This window comes from Labrus mixtus, chromosome 22 (assembly GCF_963584025.1).
Source record: "Labrus mixtus chromosome 22, fLabMix1.1, whole genome shotgun sequence".
NCBI classification, from domain to species: domain Eukaryota; kingdom Metazoa; phylum Chordata; class Actinopteri; order Labriformes; family Labridae; genus Labrus; species Labrus mixtus.
The window spans coordinates 7,851,776-7,871,633 of record NC_083633.1 but is presented as its reverse complement, the minus strand read 5'-3'; the positions used below and the strand labels follow the sequence as shown (position 1 = coordinate 7,871,633).

The following is a 19,858-nucleotide window of genomic DNA, read 5'->3' as shown; positions in this document are numbered from 1 at the left end:
ACTAATGTAATTATTTGAACGAGGGTTCTCATTAGATTGTGCAGAGGTGTGGAAGACCTGTGGAACAAAACGGGAGGCAGAGACGGAGCGGCGAGGGTTTAGCTACTGGAAATTAACTCTCTGCTCCGGGCTCTATAATTGATACGAGACACAGATACCTTTGATCGTAACAAAAGGAGAAGAAGCAGGACGAGGAAAGTTTCCTCATCGCCTCTAATTTTTCTGCTTAAGGAGAAGAAATAATTATTAGAGACAGAGACAAAAGGAAGGAGAAAGAAGGACTCAAGGTCACAGATAAGGTTTTTATTCAATCGGTCGATTAATCTCTCAGAACCGGCAGAAACTTCCAAGAAAGAAGAAAGAAAAAAAAGTATTTTACATTTTTAAGAGTCGTCTCCTGGAGCGACACAGTCAGACCTCGCTGCTGTCGGGTTTTCATTTTTTATTTTACAATTTGAAAAAAATGTTCCCAACAACAACGGCGGCAGAATTATGACGGAGAGTGAGGGTCACATCAGAGAGAAAAAAAAGACATTGAGATTATGTGAATAAAGTCGTGGTATTGCAAGATTTACCGTAAAATTTCAAATAAAGGCCCACCCAAATTTAAGGCCCCGCCTCGTGTTGCTGCACAAATAAAGGCAGGTCTCGATTGGAGGCCCCTGATGCATTCAGTGCTGAAAAAGTCTGCGGATCAAATGTAAGGAGAAAAAGCAGCAAAACACACAAAATAAAGATGAACTGTTCTGCCTTTAGAGATGAAAAAATAAAGTTGAATCAACCAAAGTCTCTCGTTCTAACTGGAAAACGGAGGAATTAAAATATATGGATGCATTTCATATAACGCAGAACTTCCACCAGATACGGTACGGCTCCAAAACCAACAGGCTGCGTTCTCAGAGTGCAGCACGGATCAGCACCGCGGGAGAGCTTAATTTTTATGTTGTTTCAATGTCTGATTTCCCGTCCCGCTCGATCTGCTCTGTGGTAAATTGATGCGCTGTGCTCAAGCGGCAAACTCCGGTCTGAAAAAATGAAGCCTATGCGGAAGTGCAAAATCCTGCAGTTCGTCGAGTGTCCACTAGAGGCTGGCTCCAGGAACACAGGAAGTCACAAACACATGACTGGCCAAAGAGCCATTTTTACAGCATAAATTAACATGTTTACAGCCTGGTACAAAAAAACAAATAAGTCTGATTAGTTATTCTCATTCTCACACTGTACGGGGGTGAATTTTTTTTAAATGGCTCTGTTTTGATTTAGAAAACGATACGTGTTATCCATAGTTAGGCGCGTAGCTGACATGATTGACAGGTGGGCGTGGTGTAACGGTTTGTCAGGAGGCTGAAAACCCGCCTCAGCTCTCAGCCTGTCGTTAGGTTGACTGAAAGTTAGACTGAGACAGCATTTCCAACATGGAGGCGGCTGCCGATGAGCCTCCGGTGCCCCCTGCAGCTCCACTGACGGAGCTGAGACGGACCGAACACACAACTGGTGGAAGTTAGGGATAAGGGCCTCCGTACATATCGGCTAACCAAATTATAAAATGGCAACTTCATTCTCAAAAAATTCCGACTTTCTTCTTGGAATATTGCTTTACTCCCTCATGACTTTATATCCTTTTTCTCTTTAATGTGTCCCAAACACTCCGCTGTACAAACACAACACCTCATGAGCACATTATTCCAAAATGCAACACGTACATTTGAAAAAGAAAAACAACACCTGAAGTTTCCGCCGAACCATTAATGTTGAAATAAAAAGGATCCAGCAGGTAGAAAGATTATTTAAAAAAGTACCCACATCAATCGTCTTTCTAGTTTGAGCTGTCAATCATCCGTCGTCGTCTTTTCAAACAGTACGCGTCTCATTTTGGAATGAACCTCTTCATGTGCAGATTGTCTGAGTAGCAGGAGTCATTAACTCCTTTAAGCATGCCTCGAGAAATAAATCAATAAATAGTACAGAACTTTTTTTTTTTTTCCCCTCTGTAAAAAACAGGAAACACATAACACGGCTCGTGAAGCAGGAGAGCATCAAAGTGGAGACGTCCAAATGAGGAGAGCCCAAAACACAAACAGCTTTCAGGAAACTCAAGAGATGAAGGTGTCCCCCCCCTCCCGCCACACACATTTTGGTTTTTAATAGTTTCCCTTTTCTTCCTCTCCTTCATCGACCGTAATTAAGTTTGTTTTAATTCAAGCGGGAAACACAAACACAGACATTCAAACCATCTCCGCTAACCCTGATATAAAAGTCTCCGCACTTCATGCCTAAAATCCTGCAGCTTTGAAGAGGAGGACGGATTTTTCAACGTGCAGCAGATTTCAACAAAGAAGCGTCACATGTTCTTCAGATCCATCAAAACCAATTAGTGAAGTGAGGAGGACGGTGCAACTGTTTGTGTCTTTTAGAGAGAGAGAGAGAGTTACCTGACTGACAGGAGAAAGTTTTCAGCATCTTCTGGTTGAAAAAGCAAACGGACCTTCTAACTAAACCGATAAAAACACAAAGAAAACATCTTAAAGTTCCTGTGGAGAGTTTTTAAACTGACCTCAAAAAGGTAACCAGACCATCAGGAAGATTATTTCTGTGTCGTATGGTAGGTGTCACACGAGGAGATCAAAGATGGAGTCAGCTGCTTTTTCTCCTTCAAAATAAAATACAGACTTCTCCTGAAGTAAAGCTGCTCCATCGTCCCTTCTGGGCCTCCGTACATGTGTGGTGATGACTGTGTCTGCAGAGACTCTGTCCTCTGACTGGATTTTACTGTTCTGCTTTGTTCTGGTTGACTCGGGACGTTTCTAGGCGGAGCTGGTGTGTTTCCTCCAGCCAATGAGAGCACAGCAGGTGAGTTTAGGAGTGGAAACACCAAGCGGATAAAGCTCGTTCTAAAACGAGGGTGAACCTTGTGTTGTCTTTTACCCGTGGACGTGGAGTTGGTCTTGCTTCCTGTTGGACAGGCAGGTGACGAACACCAGCTAGCTTGTGCTAGCGTGCGTTAGCTGGCAGAGTAGATACAAGCAGTAAACGTACACACTACGTCCTGCAGGGAGGGTGAGCTTCTAGAGGAGGAGGGGCCCAGTTTAAATGTTCTGTTTACAATCTGTTAAGAATATTTCTCTTGACTCCACCTTCAACACACTTTTTTTTTTCTTCACCCAAGATTCATTTTGAGTTGCGGGTTAAAGGAAATCAAAAAGGATGAGATCTTCGGTCTGCAAACACGATCAAGATCCTTCAAGTTTTGCTTGGAGTATCACCCAGAATAATCAAAAGATCAAACACCTCACTGTCCCTCCGCTGACCACCTCCAATGCAAACGTCTTCTATGTTTGTTTTCATCGACTGTGAGATACTCCCCCCCGTCCCGTCCTGATAGCGCAGAACTGAGGGACGCCAACATTGCATGCATTTGGACCTTGTTGTTTTCCTGACAATGTGATGATGTCATCAGAATCCTCTATGTAACCTGTGATGCTCAAGTGTACACCTCAAGATTTAAATCAGTAAATACGATCGCTCATTTTGCTTTTCGTTAAAGCTGCGGTCTCAACAAACTGTGTGTCATTCCTTTAACTGCTGTCTAAACTTAACCTTCAACTTTCCCTTTAAATCAGAGTAAAGCAGCTCAAATGTCAAACTCTTTCAGGAGCCGTACATTCAAACTGCTCGGCGTCACATTTGCATAAAAACGAACAGACAGTCAGCATGAATGTGCGTATCTAACAGCTGCACCACCTCCCACATTTCTCCACAGACATGCTCTTTTTTCCCCCTCTCTCTCTCTCTCTCTCTCTCCCCGTGTTAAATTCTGCTCCTCTCTTCCTCCGTTTGGAAAACATTAAGACATCAGGCGGCGGGATGAGCGCCGATGTGCTGAAGAGGCGAGAGTGAAGCGAGTAAACTGCAGCCTCGGGGAGCGTTCAAACATGATGTCGGAGCGCGCCGAGATCAAAGTGTGACGTGCTCTTCTCATTCCGAGCACATTCAAGACTCTCACGGAGGATTTCCTCATTGAGAAAACAGAGCTGAAGAAAGCAGAGAATAAATAACGGCTCTGTTTTAAAAAAAAAAACACAAGACGTGACGCTCGGGGACATGAGGTGCTAGAAATCATCATGAACGGCGCCGACCTGCTTCACAGAGAAGAAGAAGAAACACAACAATAAGCATTTACATGACTTAGAAACATCAAAAGAAAGGTTACAAGCACACAAATATGAACAAGGATTCTTTGAAAAGCATCGCAACAACTTGGAAATCTTCAAGAAAAAGTATTTTGTCTTTACAATGACAGAGAACATTTACATAGACCGGTTACAGTACATTAAGTTACAGCTTTACTCCTCTTAGAAAGGATCAAATGTTCAATCTCTTACATCGTTAGCATGTAGCGTGGCGTGCTAACCGAGTCCAAAAAGCAAGATATCCTCGCTAAAAGTCTGAGCTCCGCAGCATCAAATATTGAGAAGCGGGGGGGAAAGGAAAATAAGGGAGAAGTGCAGCTGGTGGTTTCCTGCGCGTCCTCCTCTCGGCCTGCTAACACGGCTGACGAGCGCCGTAATGAGGCCCAGGGGAGCGGTGTCAACATGTTTGACATCCCGACTCTCTAAACACCCCTGGCACAGACCTCTCGCTGCCCTCACACGCTCGCTTTGATCTCACACATACACTTGCAAAAAAAAATAAAAAAATAACCACACACGCCTGAGGAGGGCAGAGAAACAGGAGGAAGAAAAAAAAAAAAGATGGAAAATGAACGTTCAAAACTGAGAGAGAGCGAGGAAAGTTCTCGCTTGGAGAATGTTCCGGTGCTGCAAAAAACCAAAACTCCTGTCGAGCTTTCAGTCAGATGTTTGCAGTTTAACTTTGAAGTGAAATAAAAAGTCGACACAGACGTCCAGGAGTCTCTTTGAGAGCAAAGTCAAGATTGTCAGTGCAGTAAGAGAGCGCAGAAAAAACGTCCGAGTGCTCGCTTTTGACCGCTTTCCTCTCGACCATTTGTCCGTTTTTTACTCTCAGCATTGAGATGAAGAAAAGTTGGCACATGGAAATGACACAAGAAGTTTACTCCACTCCGTCTCCACGCAGTCTGCGCCGCGTCAAACGCACACCCGCGTTGTATTTACAGATTTCGCTTCTAGCTGCCCGCCGACCTCACCTACCTCTCCGGGCTCCCTTCTCCTGATTGGCTGGAGGGGCTTTGGAGCCGGCCTCCTCTAGTCATGTGGTCCGAGGGTTCGGAAGGTCGAACACGATGGGCGCGTTCATGGGCAGGAAGTTGACGGTGCAGGCCGAGGCGTTGACGAACGTCGTGGTGCCGTCGGTCATCATGCCGTAACCTGAAGAGAAGAAGAATACAGAACGTTAAAGGAGCTCTGATTTCAAGACGGACAGTTGTGTGAGAGACAGGACAGTGAATGGAGTCTGAAATCAGAGAGAGAGAGAGAGGGGAAAGTAGCCACAGGTCGGCCCGCTTTGAGGACTACAGCCTCCGCACATGGGGCGTGCAAACTAACCACTAGGCCACCAACACCCCTAAAAGAAAGGCTTTTTGTCCTTTGGCTTGTTTTTGGTCTCCACCTCCAGAACAGGCTGTTTCTGTGTCTGTACCTTTAAATGTAAATGAGCTGTGTCTGACCACGCCCCCTCTCTGGAAGGGCTTGGGTGTCTCGGGCTTTCTCGCTCCATGTCCTATTGTTTACGGTGAGAAGGCAGACTCAGAGGGCAGAACAAACACCTAGCTGTGGGAGTGTCACCCACCTGGGGGAGGAGTTACTGCCCTTTGTGATGTCATGAAGGGAAAATCTGCAAACGGCCTGTTTGAGCACACATTTTCTGAAAAGTGGAGCAGGGAAAAGAGGATGAGGAGAGGATGGACTTTTCTCATCAATGGGTGAAAACATGGTGAAGTGGATTTTGCAGAACATGGGACCCTTATAATGCATGTTGGATTAACCTTAATTAGAAATAGAAAGTCCTCAGCAGACATCTCCTCTTATATGATTAAATGTTAAGATAATATTGGAGGTCGTACTGAGGTGACTTTGTATAATAAAAAACACAAACAAAAAAGAAACCGGTGGTTCTAAAGCTGTTAGTATCACAGCCCGTCTTCATCTCTACAGACTGTGAGGATCCAGTTGGAGCGAATGTATGCATGAGAGTGTGACACCAACACCACTACAGCTAAAAAGAATCTGTGCTCGAGAGCCACTTTGGAGCAGCGTTCCTTCCAAATGGCACATCTGAGAGTGTGACCATTTTGTCGAGCATAAGTTAACAACCATCTCCAAAAAAAAAAAAAAGAAAAAAAAAAAAGAGAGTAGTGCAGTTTGACTGTGCACCATCAGTGATTTTGTTAAGTGTAGGTGTCACTTTCAGCAGCTCTTGGAACACAACTCCGCCGCTCTGCTCCTTTTTAGATTTGGAGTCCACAAATATGAAAAAGGCAGAGAGGATAATTTATGTCTTCATGAATTTCTCTCCGCCTGATGATAATGAAGAAGAGAGCCGCTTTCAGTCTTTTTTTCTCTCCCGTTATAAAATATGATCTAGTTTCTAATCTGGTCCTCTGTGGCTCGGCGCTGACCTGATAACCCTGAAAAAAGCTAATCTTGAGTCGGGGGAGGCGGCCTCTCTGCCCTCGCTGGCCTGGATGAAATGCTGATGGGCGTTTGGAGGCTCACTCTCTCTTTAATACATGCTTTAATCATTTCCTATTAAAAAAAAGGACCATCTCCATCTTCTCTACGGTCACATGATTGATTGTCTACGTCATGTTTTTTTAATCTTGAGGTGTCGACGACCACAGAAGCAGCTTTTTTCTTCAGTTCAATGCAGTAAGTAAGATATTAAGTCCTATGAGTTTAAAGTTATTTGCATTTGTCTGAGCCTTAAATATATAAACTGTGTTCCTTCATTTATGACTACGATAATTTGATTCAGTTGGTACTTCATGATTAACTGCATGGGATATAAGCATATGCAGAGGTTAGCGCTGTCGCCTCACAGCGAGGAGGTTCCTGGTTTGAATCCCCGTCTCACAGGAGCCTCTCTGTGTGGAGTTTGCATGTTCTCTCCCCGTGCATGTGTGGGTTCTCTCCTGGTACTCTGGCTTCCTCCCACAGTCCAAACAAATGCTCTTTAGGTTCAGAAATAGTCCGTAGGTGTGAATGTGAGTGTGTATTTGTGCGGCCGCTCCGAGGGCTCAAGTAGAAAGTCTTTCAACTTTTCAGAAAGGTGCTGTTGACGTCGCCGGCGCTCTTTTCAAAATGTAGGATATTCTCCGTAGTTTTGCCGCCTTGGGATCGTTTCTTGTACTCGCATCCTCCTCGCTCTGTGTCTGATCGGGAAATAAACGATCTCAAATATACAACATGCAGTAAAAAGTAACGGAGCAGTGTCTGTCATACAGCGGCCCGTGTCAACAAACTGTTGTCATGGAGACAGGACGGACGTGCAGCGCTTTTCTTCTCAGCGCCGAAACGCTTCATGCAAACACTCCCGAGAGCACAGCCAGCGCTTTTCTAACCGGGAAAAAGGGGATTAACTAGGTCCTGCACGTACCTTCGTGAATGTGTCCGAACACGTGTAACTTGGGCTGGACTCTCCTCTGCACCGTGTTGAGCAGCTCCATGCAGCCGACACGCTGCATCTTCTTCGGCACCCAGTCCAGAAATCCTGCACACAAAGACACACGAATCAAACACACCTCACACCAAACTGGCTTCTACTGGAGCGTTAAATCAACAAAACGGTACAATCACTTCTATCTGAACCACTTCTCTTGCCCGCTTCCATCGCTGCAACACCTGTTGGTTTGACCTGATAACTGCTCTCATATCTGGCAAACCGAGGGGCGTCCAAAACGGTCGTGTGGGGGTCGCCTTAAAACCGCCTACCTTCTCTGGTCCAAACAAATCCAGAGCATTCAGGAGCAGAATCTAAAGTAAATAGGATGCTGAATGTGTCTTTAGGGAGGGATATATATTTCATCCCCCTTTAAAACGATACATCACATTTTAAAATGAAGCTCTCCATTTCAGACTCGTCGTCTAACGGCGAACTGCACATCGCAGCACAAACAAAAAAAAAAGGAGTGTTAGAAAGCGGCTATAGAAAATAAAGATCAATCACAGGCACACACACAGATGCAGACTTCACAGTGTGTGTGACAAGGATGAAGCGAGGAGTGAGTATGATTTAGTGGCTGCTCGGCGACGACGGATGCCGCTGATGCTGAGTCAATAAAAGCATCAAGTCGGAGAAATAAAAAAAGACCGAGGAGAACGTGCCTCCGTCTTTCCTGCCTTCTGTCGCTCTGCCCAGACAAGGAAGAGGAAAGTCAACACAAAGGAGACGAGAAAAGTGGAGGAAAGGGAACAAAAGGACTCCAAAAGAATAAATAAAATGAGGCCTTATGCTAACGTTGGCAGACAAAGAGTCCTCTGGGCTTCCTCGGAGCATCTCAGAAAACATGAACGTTTGCCCATCAGATCCTTACGTTTCATTTTATACGCTGTGATTCTGGCTTCGAACCGGAGCAAGAGAACTTGAGGGTCAACTTGAGTGACTGTATTCCTCCTCTGAAGGCATGAATACATCAAATCTGCACCGATCAGGTCTGGAGGGAACGCTCTTTGTTAAAGCAACGTATGGACCGAGAGACTTTTATATTTTAGAAACGTAAGGCTGTAAAGAGACATCAGACAACATGTGAAGTTTATTATAAACCAGCCTTCACAGCTCCTCTGAGGACCCGCCACTCATAATGCCTCATCATAAAGCTGTATAAATGCATTTCTAAGGATTTATAAATGTGCTTTTAAGTGATCAAACGTATTCACACCAACCTACAGCAATGTCTATGAAGTGTTATGAGCAGTGAAATTATGAAGGTACGATATAAAGGCGCACTCACACGAAGCAAAGTTGACCCGCACCGTGCTGGAGCATGAGTGTCCCCCCCCTCCTCCCCAGTGAAGACTTCAGACCTGACTTGGCTTTTTCTAACCAGGACGAGAAAGTCCTTCAAGGCGTTTCTCGTCCAAGACAACAGAAGTGGACTTGGACGTGGAACGGGGATGTCTTCTTTTCCAGACGACCCCTGCAGGTCATGATTTATTTGGAACATCATGTGACAACTGAGGAGCAATTTTAGGTTTGGAGAAAGTTAGCATTGATCAACCTCTCCGCTAAATTCAACAGAAATACGACAGTTCTCATGTCGGCTTGGTTCGACGTGTTTTAACAGAAAGAGCTCAAGTCTGAATTCAAACCTGTTCTCTCCCATTAAAGGACGGCTGCCGTGCTGTTCAGCCTTGCGACAATAAACTGCGGAGGTAGTGTGATCTCATCAAGCGTTTTATTTCATGTGTAGAAAAGGTTTTTAAAGGAGCCGTTTGCACATCCTTTTATCACATGAAGTAGGTTTGTAAGGAAAAAATCCTGCACACTACGTTTACTTTGCATCACTAATATATAAGAAAAACATTTACGAGAACGTTTCAGTCTCTCCTGGACCGAGACCTGATCTATAAATAACCTAGCACGATGAGCATGAGTATTGAAATCAAGTCCAGCCACTGCTCGGCCCCCTCATCCCAAAAATCACAGTAAGGAAACTGTTAAAACCCTGGGCGTTATCTTTGACCGGGGGCTCAGTTTTGCTCAAAACACAAAAAAAATGGTGCAATGTTTCTTCCAACTCAGGAACATACAATACAGAGAATATTATTCATGCTTTTATTTCCTCTTGCCTCGACTTCTGTAGCGCCCTGTTTACCTGCTCAGTGCCCGAGATGTAGCTAAACTTCAGACTGTGCAAAACTCTGCAGCCAGACGTCTGACACAGACAAAACGCTTTGCTCACATCACCCCCAGTTTTAGCCTCTTTGCATTGGTTTCACATTTCTTTTAGGATCCACTTTTAAATGTTACTTCTAACAAACAAGGCTTTACATGGCCAGGCACCAGACTACTTCCCTGAACTCCTCACTCTTTACCACCCAAGACGGCCTCTGAGATCTGCAGGGTTAGGCCTCCTCGCAGTTCCACGGTCCAGACTAAGGTCAAAGGGTGACCGATCATTTGATGTCCTGGCTCCTCAGCTTTTGAATAATCTTCCTGTTGATGTTAGATCTGCTGACTCTGTCTCTGCTTTTAAATCCAGACTTAAGACACATTTTTACACACTTGCTTTTGTGTCTGAGACTGGAGCAAAGGTCATGAGAAGGGACGAAGGAGTGGACAATAAGTCGGGGTTTAAGCAAGATGTTGGTTTGCACTGCGGCAAAAAGACACCCCTTCTTTATGAGGCGTGATAAAGCAGCAGATCGTCGACAAAACAGGGAGAATATGGCGTCTTTATCTGGCTGTGAGGAGGAAGTTAACAGCAGAGGGGAGAGACAGAGAGGCAACGTGAGACAAAAAGAGGAAAACAGGCTCCGTGCCCAAAGCAGCAGCTGCTTTGAAACAAACGGCACATTAGAGCAAAATACCCCGAGACACAGAAAGCCCTCGTAACTTCTCACTTCACTTCCAGCGTCTCCGAAGGCTTGTAAAAGAAGACATTTCTACTTTTAAGGCGCTTTATGCTGAAGCTGATACTAAAAGCGGGTGTGTGTCTTTTTCACAGGTAGATCCATTTAGAGGATGAAGAAGTCGAATATACGACTTTACCAGCACGACTGATTCACTGCCAGCTGAGCACACTGGAGGTTTTTACGTCTTTGTTGAGTGCGAGGCGCTCCATTAACTTTGCTTTGAGTGAAATCTTTAGCGCCCTGTTTTGTAGTAAAAAATAAAAATGTGGGAAGAATCTCAAAGTCGTCCCTAGAGAGTCTTTTCTTTCCCCCTTCACTTTCTCTCTGGGATTTTGTATTTTGTATTTTTCTAAATCAGGCTCAAATCACTTCACTCGCTAATGCTCGCTCTAACCAGCATGAAATGATACGGGTCCATAACTGTTTAACGGTGTGCACAGACTTTAATCAAACTGGAGGAAAATAAATATTTGACACTTTATTATGAATCGTAATTGAAGCCAGGGCTGAAAATCTGAGATCTAAGGCTTTTATAAACTAAAGACTTAGCTTTTTTTTTTTCTTTAAAGAGGACATGTTATCCCCCTTTTCCACTTTTTCAAACAGTCCCCCTGTGGTCTAAATGACACATCTGTGCTGTGCTTTGGTCAAAATATAACATGAATCAAGCACCAGAGGAGGTTTGTGACCCTGTATAAACCAGCTCTCTCTGAACGCTCCGTTTTGGTGTGTGTGTCTCTTTAAATGCAATGAGCTCTCCCCTGAGTTTTCCAGGTAGACATCACTCCTCTGTAGCGAGAATAAAAATGGCGGACCTGTGCTAAAGTTTTGCTCTAGGCTGGGGGTGGAGTCTATGGGTGGAGATACCAGGGGAGGGGAGGGGAATCCCACTGTGACATCACAAGGAGAGCACATTTGAAACAGAGCATTTTTCTCTGTGTTGTAAAACTTATGCAGACCACAAACAAAGGACTGGATGGATTTATTTCACATTTTGTGGGTCAGTAGACACTCAGGTTACCCAAATATATGTTCAGAAACACTGTAAAAATTTATCAGAAATCCAGTATGTCCTGTGTAAATCCTTCCTTTCAGCCTTTTGGCTTGACAGACATGAAGATTTGCCAGCAGGGTTTATGTAACAATGTATCGTAGTTTTGGATACACTTACCCACTGACTAACACGGTTAGCCAGTGGGTAAGTGTATGGATGACAAAACATCAACTCATGTGGCTGATGTGCAAACAGTTCATCTAAACCCATGTACTGGTAGAAAGCAGGGGTAAACAAACTATAGAGTAATATTCCCCCTGTCTTTTTCATTTTAAATATCAACTTTTTTAACAAAACTTTCATCATTATTTCCCTTCCTTCCTTCTCATTCTGTCCCCTCCAGTCTTGCTCAACACCAACATATGCCTGTGTTTGTATGCCGATGATCTGCAGCTTTATCACGCCTCATAAAGACGGGGTGCATATGCAGCGGTGACAAACACCATCTTGCTTTTTCCTTCGTATTTTCCGACCATCTTTTGATTGTTTAAATGATTCAAAAGTAGATTTTTTTTTTACCTCTATAGCTCTTGTAAAAAAACAACTTTTTCCTCCTACACTTTTGTCTTTTTTTGCATTATTTTCCTCATGCCATTCCTTCCAGTCTTGCTTTAAGTCTTTGTGTGTGTGTGTTTGTGTGTGTGTGTGTGTGTCTCATGCATTAGTAGCCTGCTGTAGCTGCTCCATATGCCGCTGGCTTACGAGCAGATAGCTGGAGACACTTCGCTAAGCTGAATGGAAAATAAACGGGCGCACTCGCAGCCGAGACGCAGACACAGAAATCAATCACACACACTCGTCTGAGCACCACAGCTGCAGCGGGAGATGAGGTGTGAAAGTGTGTGTGCGAGAGCGAGAGTCAGAGAGAGAGGGGGGAGTGTGTGTGTGTGTGTACAGGATGTCAGTTAACTCTCAAGCCAGCATCTGTGTTTATTCAAATGCTTGCTTGTGAGGAAACACGAGTGTGAAATCTGAAAGGTGATCAGTAATGAGGCTCATGATCTCCTCTAAAAGGTGAAGTGTGTTTTCAGGCAGAGACTTGATTCTTTCACCTCTTATTCATCCTCTCTTGAACACAGTGATTGATCAGATCCTTTTCTCTCCTTTACTCAGAGTGCTCATGGTGTCTGAAGAGAGATGTGTGCACACATTTTGTTTATGCAACCAGTATGAATATTCAAAAGTGTAAATTTACAGACTTGGAGGATCATAAAGGTCAAGTCCTGAGTGCAGTGACCCTCAAAACTCTGCAATAGAAAAAGTCTCCGCTCGCTCATATCGATCTTTCTGCTTATTTTGGATCTCATTTCTTAAAGTTTTTCCAAACACTTTAAATCACTGTAGTCCAAAGAAGCTCAGCTAAAAGCTAAAGCAGGTCAAGAAACCAATCAAACATATAATAAGGATGTGTCATGATTTTTTTGTTACGCTGAATGCACCCACAAACGATAACGATCTGAAACACATCTGATAAAAACAGTATAATGCAAACAATTATCTCCAATATCTACTGGGCATAGAATGTTTTTTATGTATTATATTACCTGATGCTCTGCACCCTTAAGCATGGATAGGGTGCATGTATTTTTTTTGTATTTTCATATTGTTAAAACATGATGCATCCTTACATGTGTCTGTATGTGAGCTCATGAATATGAATAAACTTGGCGTGGTTTCTGAATGTGTGTGTGTGTGTGTGTGTGTGTGTGTGTGTGTGCGCGCGTGTGTAATGTGTGTCTCACCCAGTGGGGGGCAGTGTGTGACCAGGATGTCCGTGTTGTCGGGGATCTGGTTCCACTTGTCCAGCAGAGCTTGACCCCGTGGCAGGTTGAAGCCCCAGCCGTAGTACCAGGGCTGCCTGTAGACACAGAGAGAGAGAGAGAGAGAGAGAGAGAGAGAGAGAGAGAGAGAGAGAGAATTTAATACACTCACTGTCAGAAGCATCAGAATTACAAAATTAGATGCCGTTTTAAATCTTAAATTCCTCCCCCTGTAGCAGTCACCTGTCGTTCATCTCTCACTCCTGTCAGTTAACCTTTAACACTCCAGTCACCTGAGAAGCTTCTATATTTCTTCTTCTTTTACACCGCAGGTCACAGCTACACATTCACACACTGATGGTAGAGTTTGCTGCTGTGTAAAGAGTCCATCAGTATTAACTCATCCATTCATACGTCGCTGAAGCAGCGGGAGCAACTTGAGGTTAAGTGTCTTGCCCAAGAACACATCAGACATGTGGCTGCAGGAGCTGGGTATCGAATCCTTCCGCTTAGGAGACGACCGACTCTACCAACTGAGCCACATCCGCCCCCCAGAGGCCACACTGACCGGCAGATATGACCTACAGGAAATAACAGCTAAAGCTAATACCTGCAAGTAGCCGAAAACATCAGTGCACTCCGGGCCACATTCAACATTTGTATATGTGCTCACATATGTTGAAAACAAATTGAAACTTTGCGTCATGCCTTTGAAGTGAAATTCAAAAACACTGAAATGAGATGAAACTGGCAATGGTCCTCCATAGGGCATCTCTCGGGTTCGGTTCCGACCTGTAGCTTCTTTCCCTCTTTCTCTCTCCAAATAAAGGCCAAAGCCCAACAATAAATCTTTAAAATAACTTTGCATCTCTTTAAACTGTCCTTAAATTTCTTAAAAACTAAAAGTTTCCAGCAAATGTTATTGCAGTGAAAACAAAATCCTAACTCAATTTAATTTAGCTTTCTTTTTAAGGTTGTTCTAATGTTTTAAATTTGCTGCATCGGACGGCACATGATGAAAAAACTGCAAACATTTAAAACAGAGATCAAAGATCCTGTACCCAGAGAGACCTCTCACTCCTCTCTGTGCACCCAACACAAACATCTGTCAGCCTTTTTTTTTTTTTTTTCTGTGTCTAAACATGTGGTTTTGACCTTTGAGATGAGAGGACACCCCGAGGGACTCATGAAGAGCAAGTCATCTAAAGGAGGAGGAATCAAACACACCCGAGAAAGAAGGGGGCGGGTGAGCGCTGAACATCTCCTTGATCACAGTCACACCCCAGAACGCACCAGGACAGGAAGCCAAGGAGCAGGAAAAAAAAAAGGGAAGAAATGAGAGAAGCAGAAGAAGAAAAGGAGAGGCCTGATGGCGGGGGGCTCGTGTCCCGAACTACTTTGATAGCGGACGCTCGGGCCGTGAGTGACGGAGAAGAAATTAACATGTCACTTACAATCTGTACTCCGATCCATCTTCCTCTCCGAGACGGCAACACGTGTGAGTGAGTGCAACTGCAGGCGACGACGTTTTCCGCCGCTGCTGCCGTGCAACTGGCTTCCTTTTTAAATTGCCAAGTGCAGTCACTTGAAACGCCAACTATATCGCTGCAGCCGCTGCCCGGCGCGCCTGTGCTCAGTGGAACATCAGACGAGGAGTTTTGAGAATCATTTCCATCTTATGTGTGTGTGTGTGTGTGTGTGTGTTTGTAAATGTGTGTGTGTGTGTGTGTGTGTGTGTGTGTGTGTGTGTGTGATGCTTCAGAGACGGACGCAGAGACAGGCCTGAAGATAAGAAATACCTGTCACACATTCTCTCTCTCTCTCTCTCTCTAATTAAGAAAGCTCAAAGTGATACAGCTCTGAAGTCACAGGACCAGGGAGGTTCGGTCAAGCACACATGGCATTGCATCATGGGAAATTAACGGCCTACTTTGGCTAAAGCGTAGGCGATTAAAATTCCATCACTTCCCAAACATCAGACACTAAACATTTGTGACGAACGAGCTGACACTGCCGATGAAAACACGCTCAATAATTCAAACTGTGAATATTAAAACATTTAGACCGGCCTCAGCATATTAATGCGTCCTGCGGATGTAATATTCATGTCCGTCTTAACATGGACGTCTCAATTAAAATGGAATGAGCTCGGTGCTGCGATTGATGCCCCCGATTCTCTCTGGTCGGGATTGTAGGGATGAAGAAGGGGCAGGGGGAGGAGGAGGAGGAGGAGGAAGAGGGGGAGGAGAGACAGGTGAAGAGGTTCTCTCCTCCCCGATAATGACGGACAGACGGAGATCCATCCCAACGGAGCGTCAGATAAACAAAGTGAAAGATTCATGAGGAGAACATGGGATGAGATCTCTGAGTGGACAGACGGATACAGAAGCTGAAGTAAAGGATATTATAGTTTGTGCATGTTTTATTCATTTCAATACACGTTCACTGATCGTTATGAAGCATGTTCAGATTGTAGATTCATTTGTTATCCTGCAGGGTCTGACTGTTTTATTTCAAATAGGTCATTAGTGCAGCAAATTACAAATGACCCATGTGTGTACTTTATGATTAGACTTAACTCCTTAGAGAGCATGAAAGAAGGATGGCGTAGTTTACAAGTGATGCTGTGAAGTTGCTTAAAATAAATCCAGGCAGCACTCTGCAGGTTCATCTAGAGGGATGGAAAAAAAAAAGTCTTTATCTGTTTTCAAATCTGCACTCTTGGAATTTGTAGAGAACTTCAGGAGGACTGCTCCGGGTATTCTCCTGATCTGGTTGTTCACACATGCACCCCCACAGCGGGAGACTATCCCTGTCAGACTATACGGCGCTTTAATGAGAAGATGTGTCTTTCTATCAATGCTACGTGTAGTTGATCAGGATCTCAATGTGAACTAAAGAGTGGAGAAGAACATACTGGAGAACAGGAAACATAATGCAGCAGGTTCATTAGGAGATGGTAGAGGTGGCGTGCAGACAGTCTGTAGTCGTGCAGCGAACACAGGGAATAAACGTCACCACCCCCTCCCACTCGCTCCAGGTGAATTCTCCTGATTATATCCTGCTGTGTTCTCACATCAGCTCACTCTGACTTTCTGCAGAATAAACACGAGGAGGCTGGAGGAGAAACGCCGGGTGAAGTGTAAGTACAGCTGTTTGCATTCAAACATGGAACTTGAGTAGTTTTTCAGGAGTTTTGTGAAAGTGTGAAGAAGGTTCTTTTTTTAGAGTCTTGATTGCTAAAACTGTCAGAAGCATCAGTCCCGTCTTATAACGTATGCACATGTAATCGTTGATTGATCAATGATGCTTTAAAACTCCTGACAAAACTTCTGAAACAAAACTTTCTTAATTAAAACTGTAAAATGTCTTTGGAAGCTCATTAAAAAAAAAAAAATCCTCTCTTCAAGTTTGTCATGCAGCACAAGTTAAAACAAGATCTGGTCGATCATTTTGTCAAGCGAGGATTACAGCGTCCTTTATAAAGTAAAGCACCGCGGCTTGTTTTAATTTGGCGACATCAATCACTCTGTAAGAGCAGGATTCACTCTTTTCAAACCGTTTCTATCTCGCTCTGCAGGAAAAAGAAAAACCTCTTCATTGTGTTCACGGTGCCAGGAAGACGTCTGTGTGCCGACTGGAGGCGTCGGCATCACACTTTCTAAAAAGAGATTATCTCTGCTGAAAGAAATGACCGACACTCTTCTCAGAGAGAGAGAGAGAGAGAGAGAGAGAGAGAGAGAGAGAGAGAGGGGCGAGAGAGAGAGAGAGAGAAGAAAACTCTGCATTAACTGAATGTAATTCCACGGATAATATCCTGTTCCTGAATTATGATGTTTTTTTGTTTTTTTTATCAGGTAAAGGATTACAAAGGTTGAAGTGATTTGTGTTCTCGTGAAGGAGGAGAATCGGGGGAAGCGTTGAGCATATTAAAGATGGTGTTAACGTGACGAGGAGGTATTTGTTAAGGGGTTTAAAGAAAAAGGAGAAAACAGATGTTTGTGTTGAAGCGCTCGATCCCCAGGTACAGCTTGAGGCAGAGCGCAGAGGGAGGAAAACAAGAGTGCTCAAAATATTACTTTCATTTCATTTTAGACACACACACACACACACACACACACACACACACACACACACACACACACACACACACACACACACACACACACACACACACACACACACACACACACACACACACACACACACACACACACACACACACACACACACACACACACACACACACACACACACACACACTGAAACACACACTGAAACACACCGACATAGACTGCGGCGTATCAAACTGGGAGAATTCTGCAGCTCCTTTATGGACAGGAGAAACTCCATTAATCCAAAGTCCAGCAGACTCAGTGTGCAAGGTGTCAGTGCATGACATATTTTTTATAGGAACACAGATCTAAAAAAAAAGCCATCCAAAAAAAAAAAAAAAAAGACTCAATGTGCAAAAGCCGCAAGAACTCAAAGTCCACCTTAGAGGGCATCTGTGTTTTTGGGTTTTCCTGTTGATTTAAGGACAAGAGGAAAAATCTACTTATCAAACTTATTACTTCATGTAAAATGCATAAAAGGATTTAACACCAACATGGAGTCTCTGCTTCAGTTTTTGAGTTAGTCTGTATCACTGTGTGTGTGTGTGTGTGTGTGTGTGTGTGTGTGTGCGTGTCTCGCTAAAGCAGGCCTACTGATATCACTGGAGTAAGTCCATGAATCATTGAGAGCCTGTGCCGAGGGCTGAGAAGCCCCCATCCCTGCTTCTCTCTCTCCCTCCTCTCATGTCTCTGTCCATTTCCCCCTCCTCCTCCTCCTCACTTCTATCTCCTTCTCCTCTCGACACATCACTCCATCCTCCTCACTCTCTCTCTCTCTCTCTCTTTTCATATCTCCTCCTCACTCTCCTCGTTAGCCGGGGAAACGACCTGCTGCCAGGAGAGCCGTCTGCTCTCTGAGAGGATGTCTTCAGTGTTTGAGAGGGAATCTTTTTAGAACACCACATCGGCAGTGAATACGCTCTGCATCGGGGAGGAGAGGGGAAGAGTTTGGAGAGAGGTCAGGGAGAAGTAAAGCCGAGGGATCACACTACAGTAGTCTCTGGATCCTGACTGAAATATGTGCAATGAACAACCAGCCTTAAACATGGAGTGAGTAAATTCCTGTTTGCAGGACAGAGACCTGAAGGGATGCAGGTGATTAAGAGCAAAGAGCAAGGTGATGCAAGAAGATCTGCTGGGGTCAGCTGATGAAACGGATGAGTTTTAATGAAGACCCAGGCATTAGAGGGACGGGAAAAGACACAGAAAGAGAGGGAGTAGAACGAGGAAGCAGGATGTGGGAGTTGTGTGGTTTGACAGTCAGGAAAAGAAGAAGAGCTAATAGAGGAGGTAATAAGGAGGATTACAGTAACAGGGTCCATCTTAATGTGTAACCCAGAGCTCCTGTTAATCACTACAAGCTCCGCCGCAGTGAAAACACTCGACCGTGATCACCTCTGTTAGATTTAATTAACTACTCACGACTTAACGACCCTAATAACAGCTTGGGAGGCAGCGTGGCAGACTGAATACACACGCTCACACACGCTCACACACACTCACACACAGATTTGTGAAGTGATGCTTCCGCTGTGTTTGACGTGCAGCACATAAATAAAGATGCTTTAATGCCGTTTTTTTTCTTCCCCCCCCCCCCGAGCGTTTTCCTGGAATCTTTTTTTTCCATTTTTCTCGACTTGATCTCCACAACGTCTTTACATCCTCATCCCTTCTCGTTCGGAAACCTCACGAGGGAGCTGTTTCAATTAAAAAACGCACAGGAGGGGGAGGCTGGTGTTCCCCCGGGACTCCCCCCGCCGCTCTGGGGAATAGAGGTCGACTCTGAAGGGCTCTGCAGGTGAGACCACCTGCCGGCGCCGTCTTTGTTTTATGCTCGAGAGGCGAGGAGTTTCATCACTTCCTGTGAGCGCTTCTCCTGCCGTGTCAGAGGAATGTTGTACCTGGGTTAGCTGAGGATTAGCTGAGCTCATCAGAATCCTTGTTGCTGTCTTGTGTTTAATTGGTTTGTGAGGCACTTTGGTCATCTCACTTTTAATGTTCAATAGAAATACATTAGTACTGATTGTTTCACTTCTAATGCGAACAGTTGTTAGTGCTAACACTTCTAGTAGGAAGATGTTTGCCTGACTGTAAGATGGTCAGTCCCAGTTTAGCCATACTTAAATATCTATTTATCCCTTCATCGACCAAAATCAGCTTGAGAAAGTTCACATCTGTCCAATACTTTGCTTTGAGGAAATATGGAAGACGGTCATCATCGTCAGCCGGCTGTCCTGGCGTTAGTTCGGTTTTGCAGCAAAAAAAACAAGAAAGAGAACATGGCTGAGAAGACCGGAAAGGTGCGGCTTATACGCGGCACTTTCCACTTGTCTTAGGGCTCAGTTGTGTTTATGTTCACCGCCATGTTTGTGAGCTGTG

At 44.4% G+C, this 19,858-nt stretch overlaps 1 protein-coding gene across 2 annotated transcripts in view; it reads right to left on the bottom strand.

Moving 5' to 3' along the window:
* The window catches only part of mpped1 (metallophosphoesterase domain containing 1), a 149,815-nt gene that overhangs the window by 77,555 nt on the left and 52,402 nt on the right, over positions 1-19,858 (bottom strand). The window contains exons 5-7 of one of the 2 annotated variants that reach the window (XR_009665986.1): positions 13,347-13,462; positions 7,573-7,686; positions 4,383-5,345 (exon numbers count right to left, since the gene is read on the bottom strand). Coding sequence is in view for 1 of the 2 variants with exons in the window: in XM_061029530.1 (XP_060885513.1) it covers positions 5,227-5,345; positions 7,573-7,686; positions 13,347-13,462 (349 nt within the window). In the remaining variant the exon portion in view is untranslated. Of the gene's footprint in view, positions 1-4,074; positions 5,346-7,572; positions 7,687-13,346; positions 13,463-19,858 lie in introns of those variants that run through there. The other variant, XM_061029530.1, reaches the window with a different exon arrangement.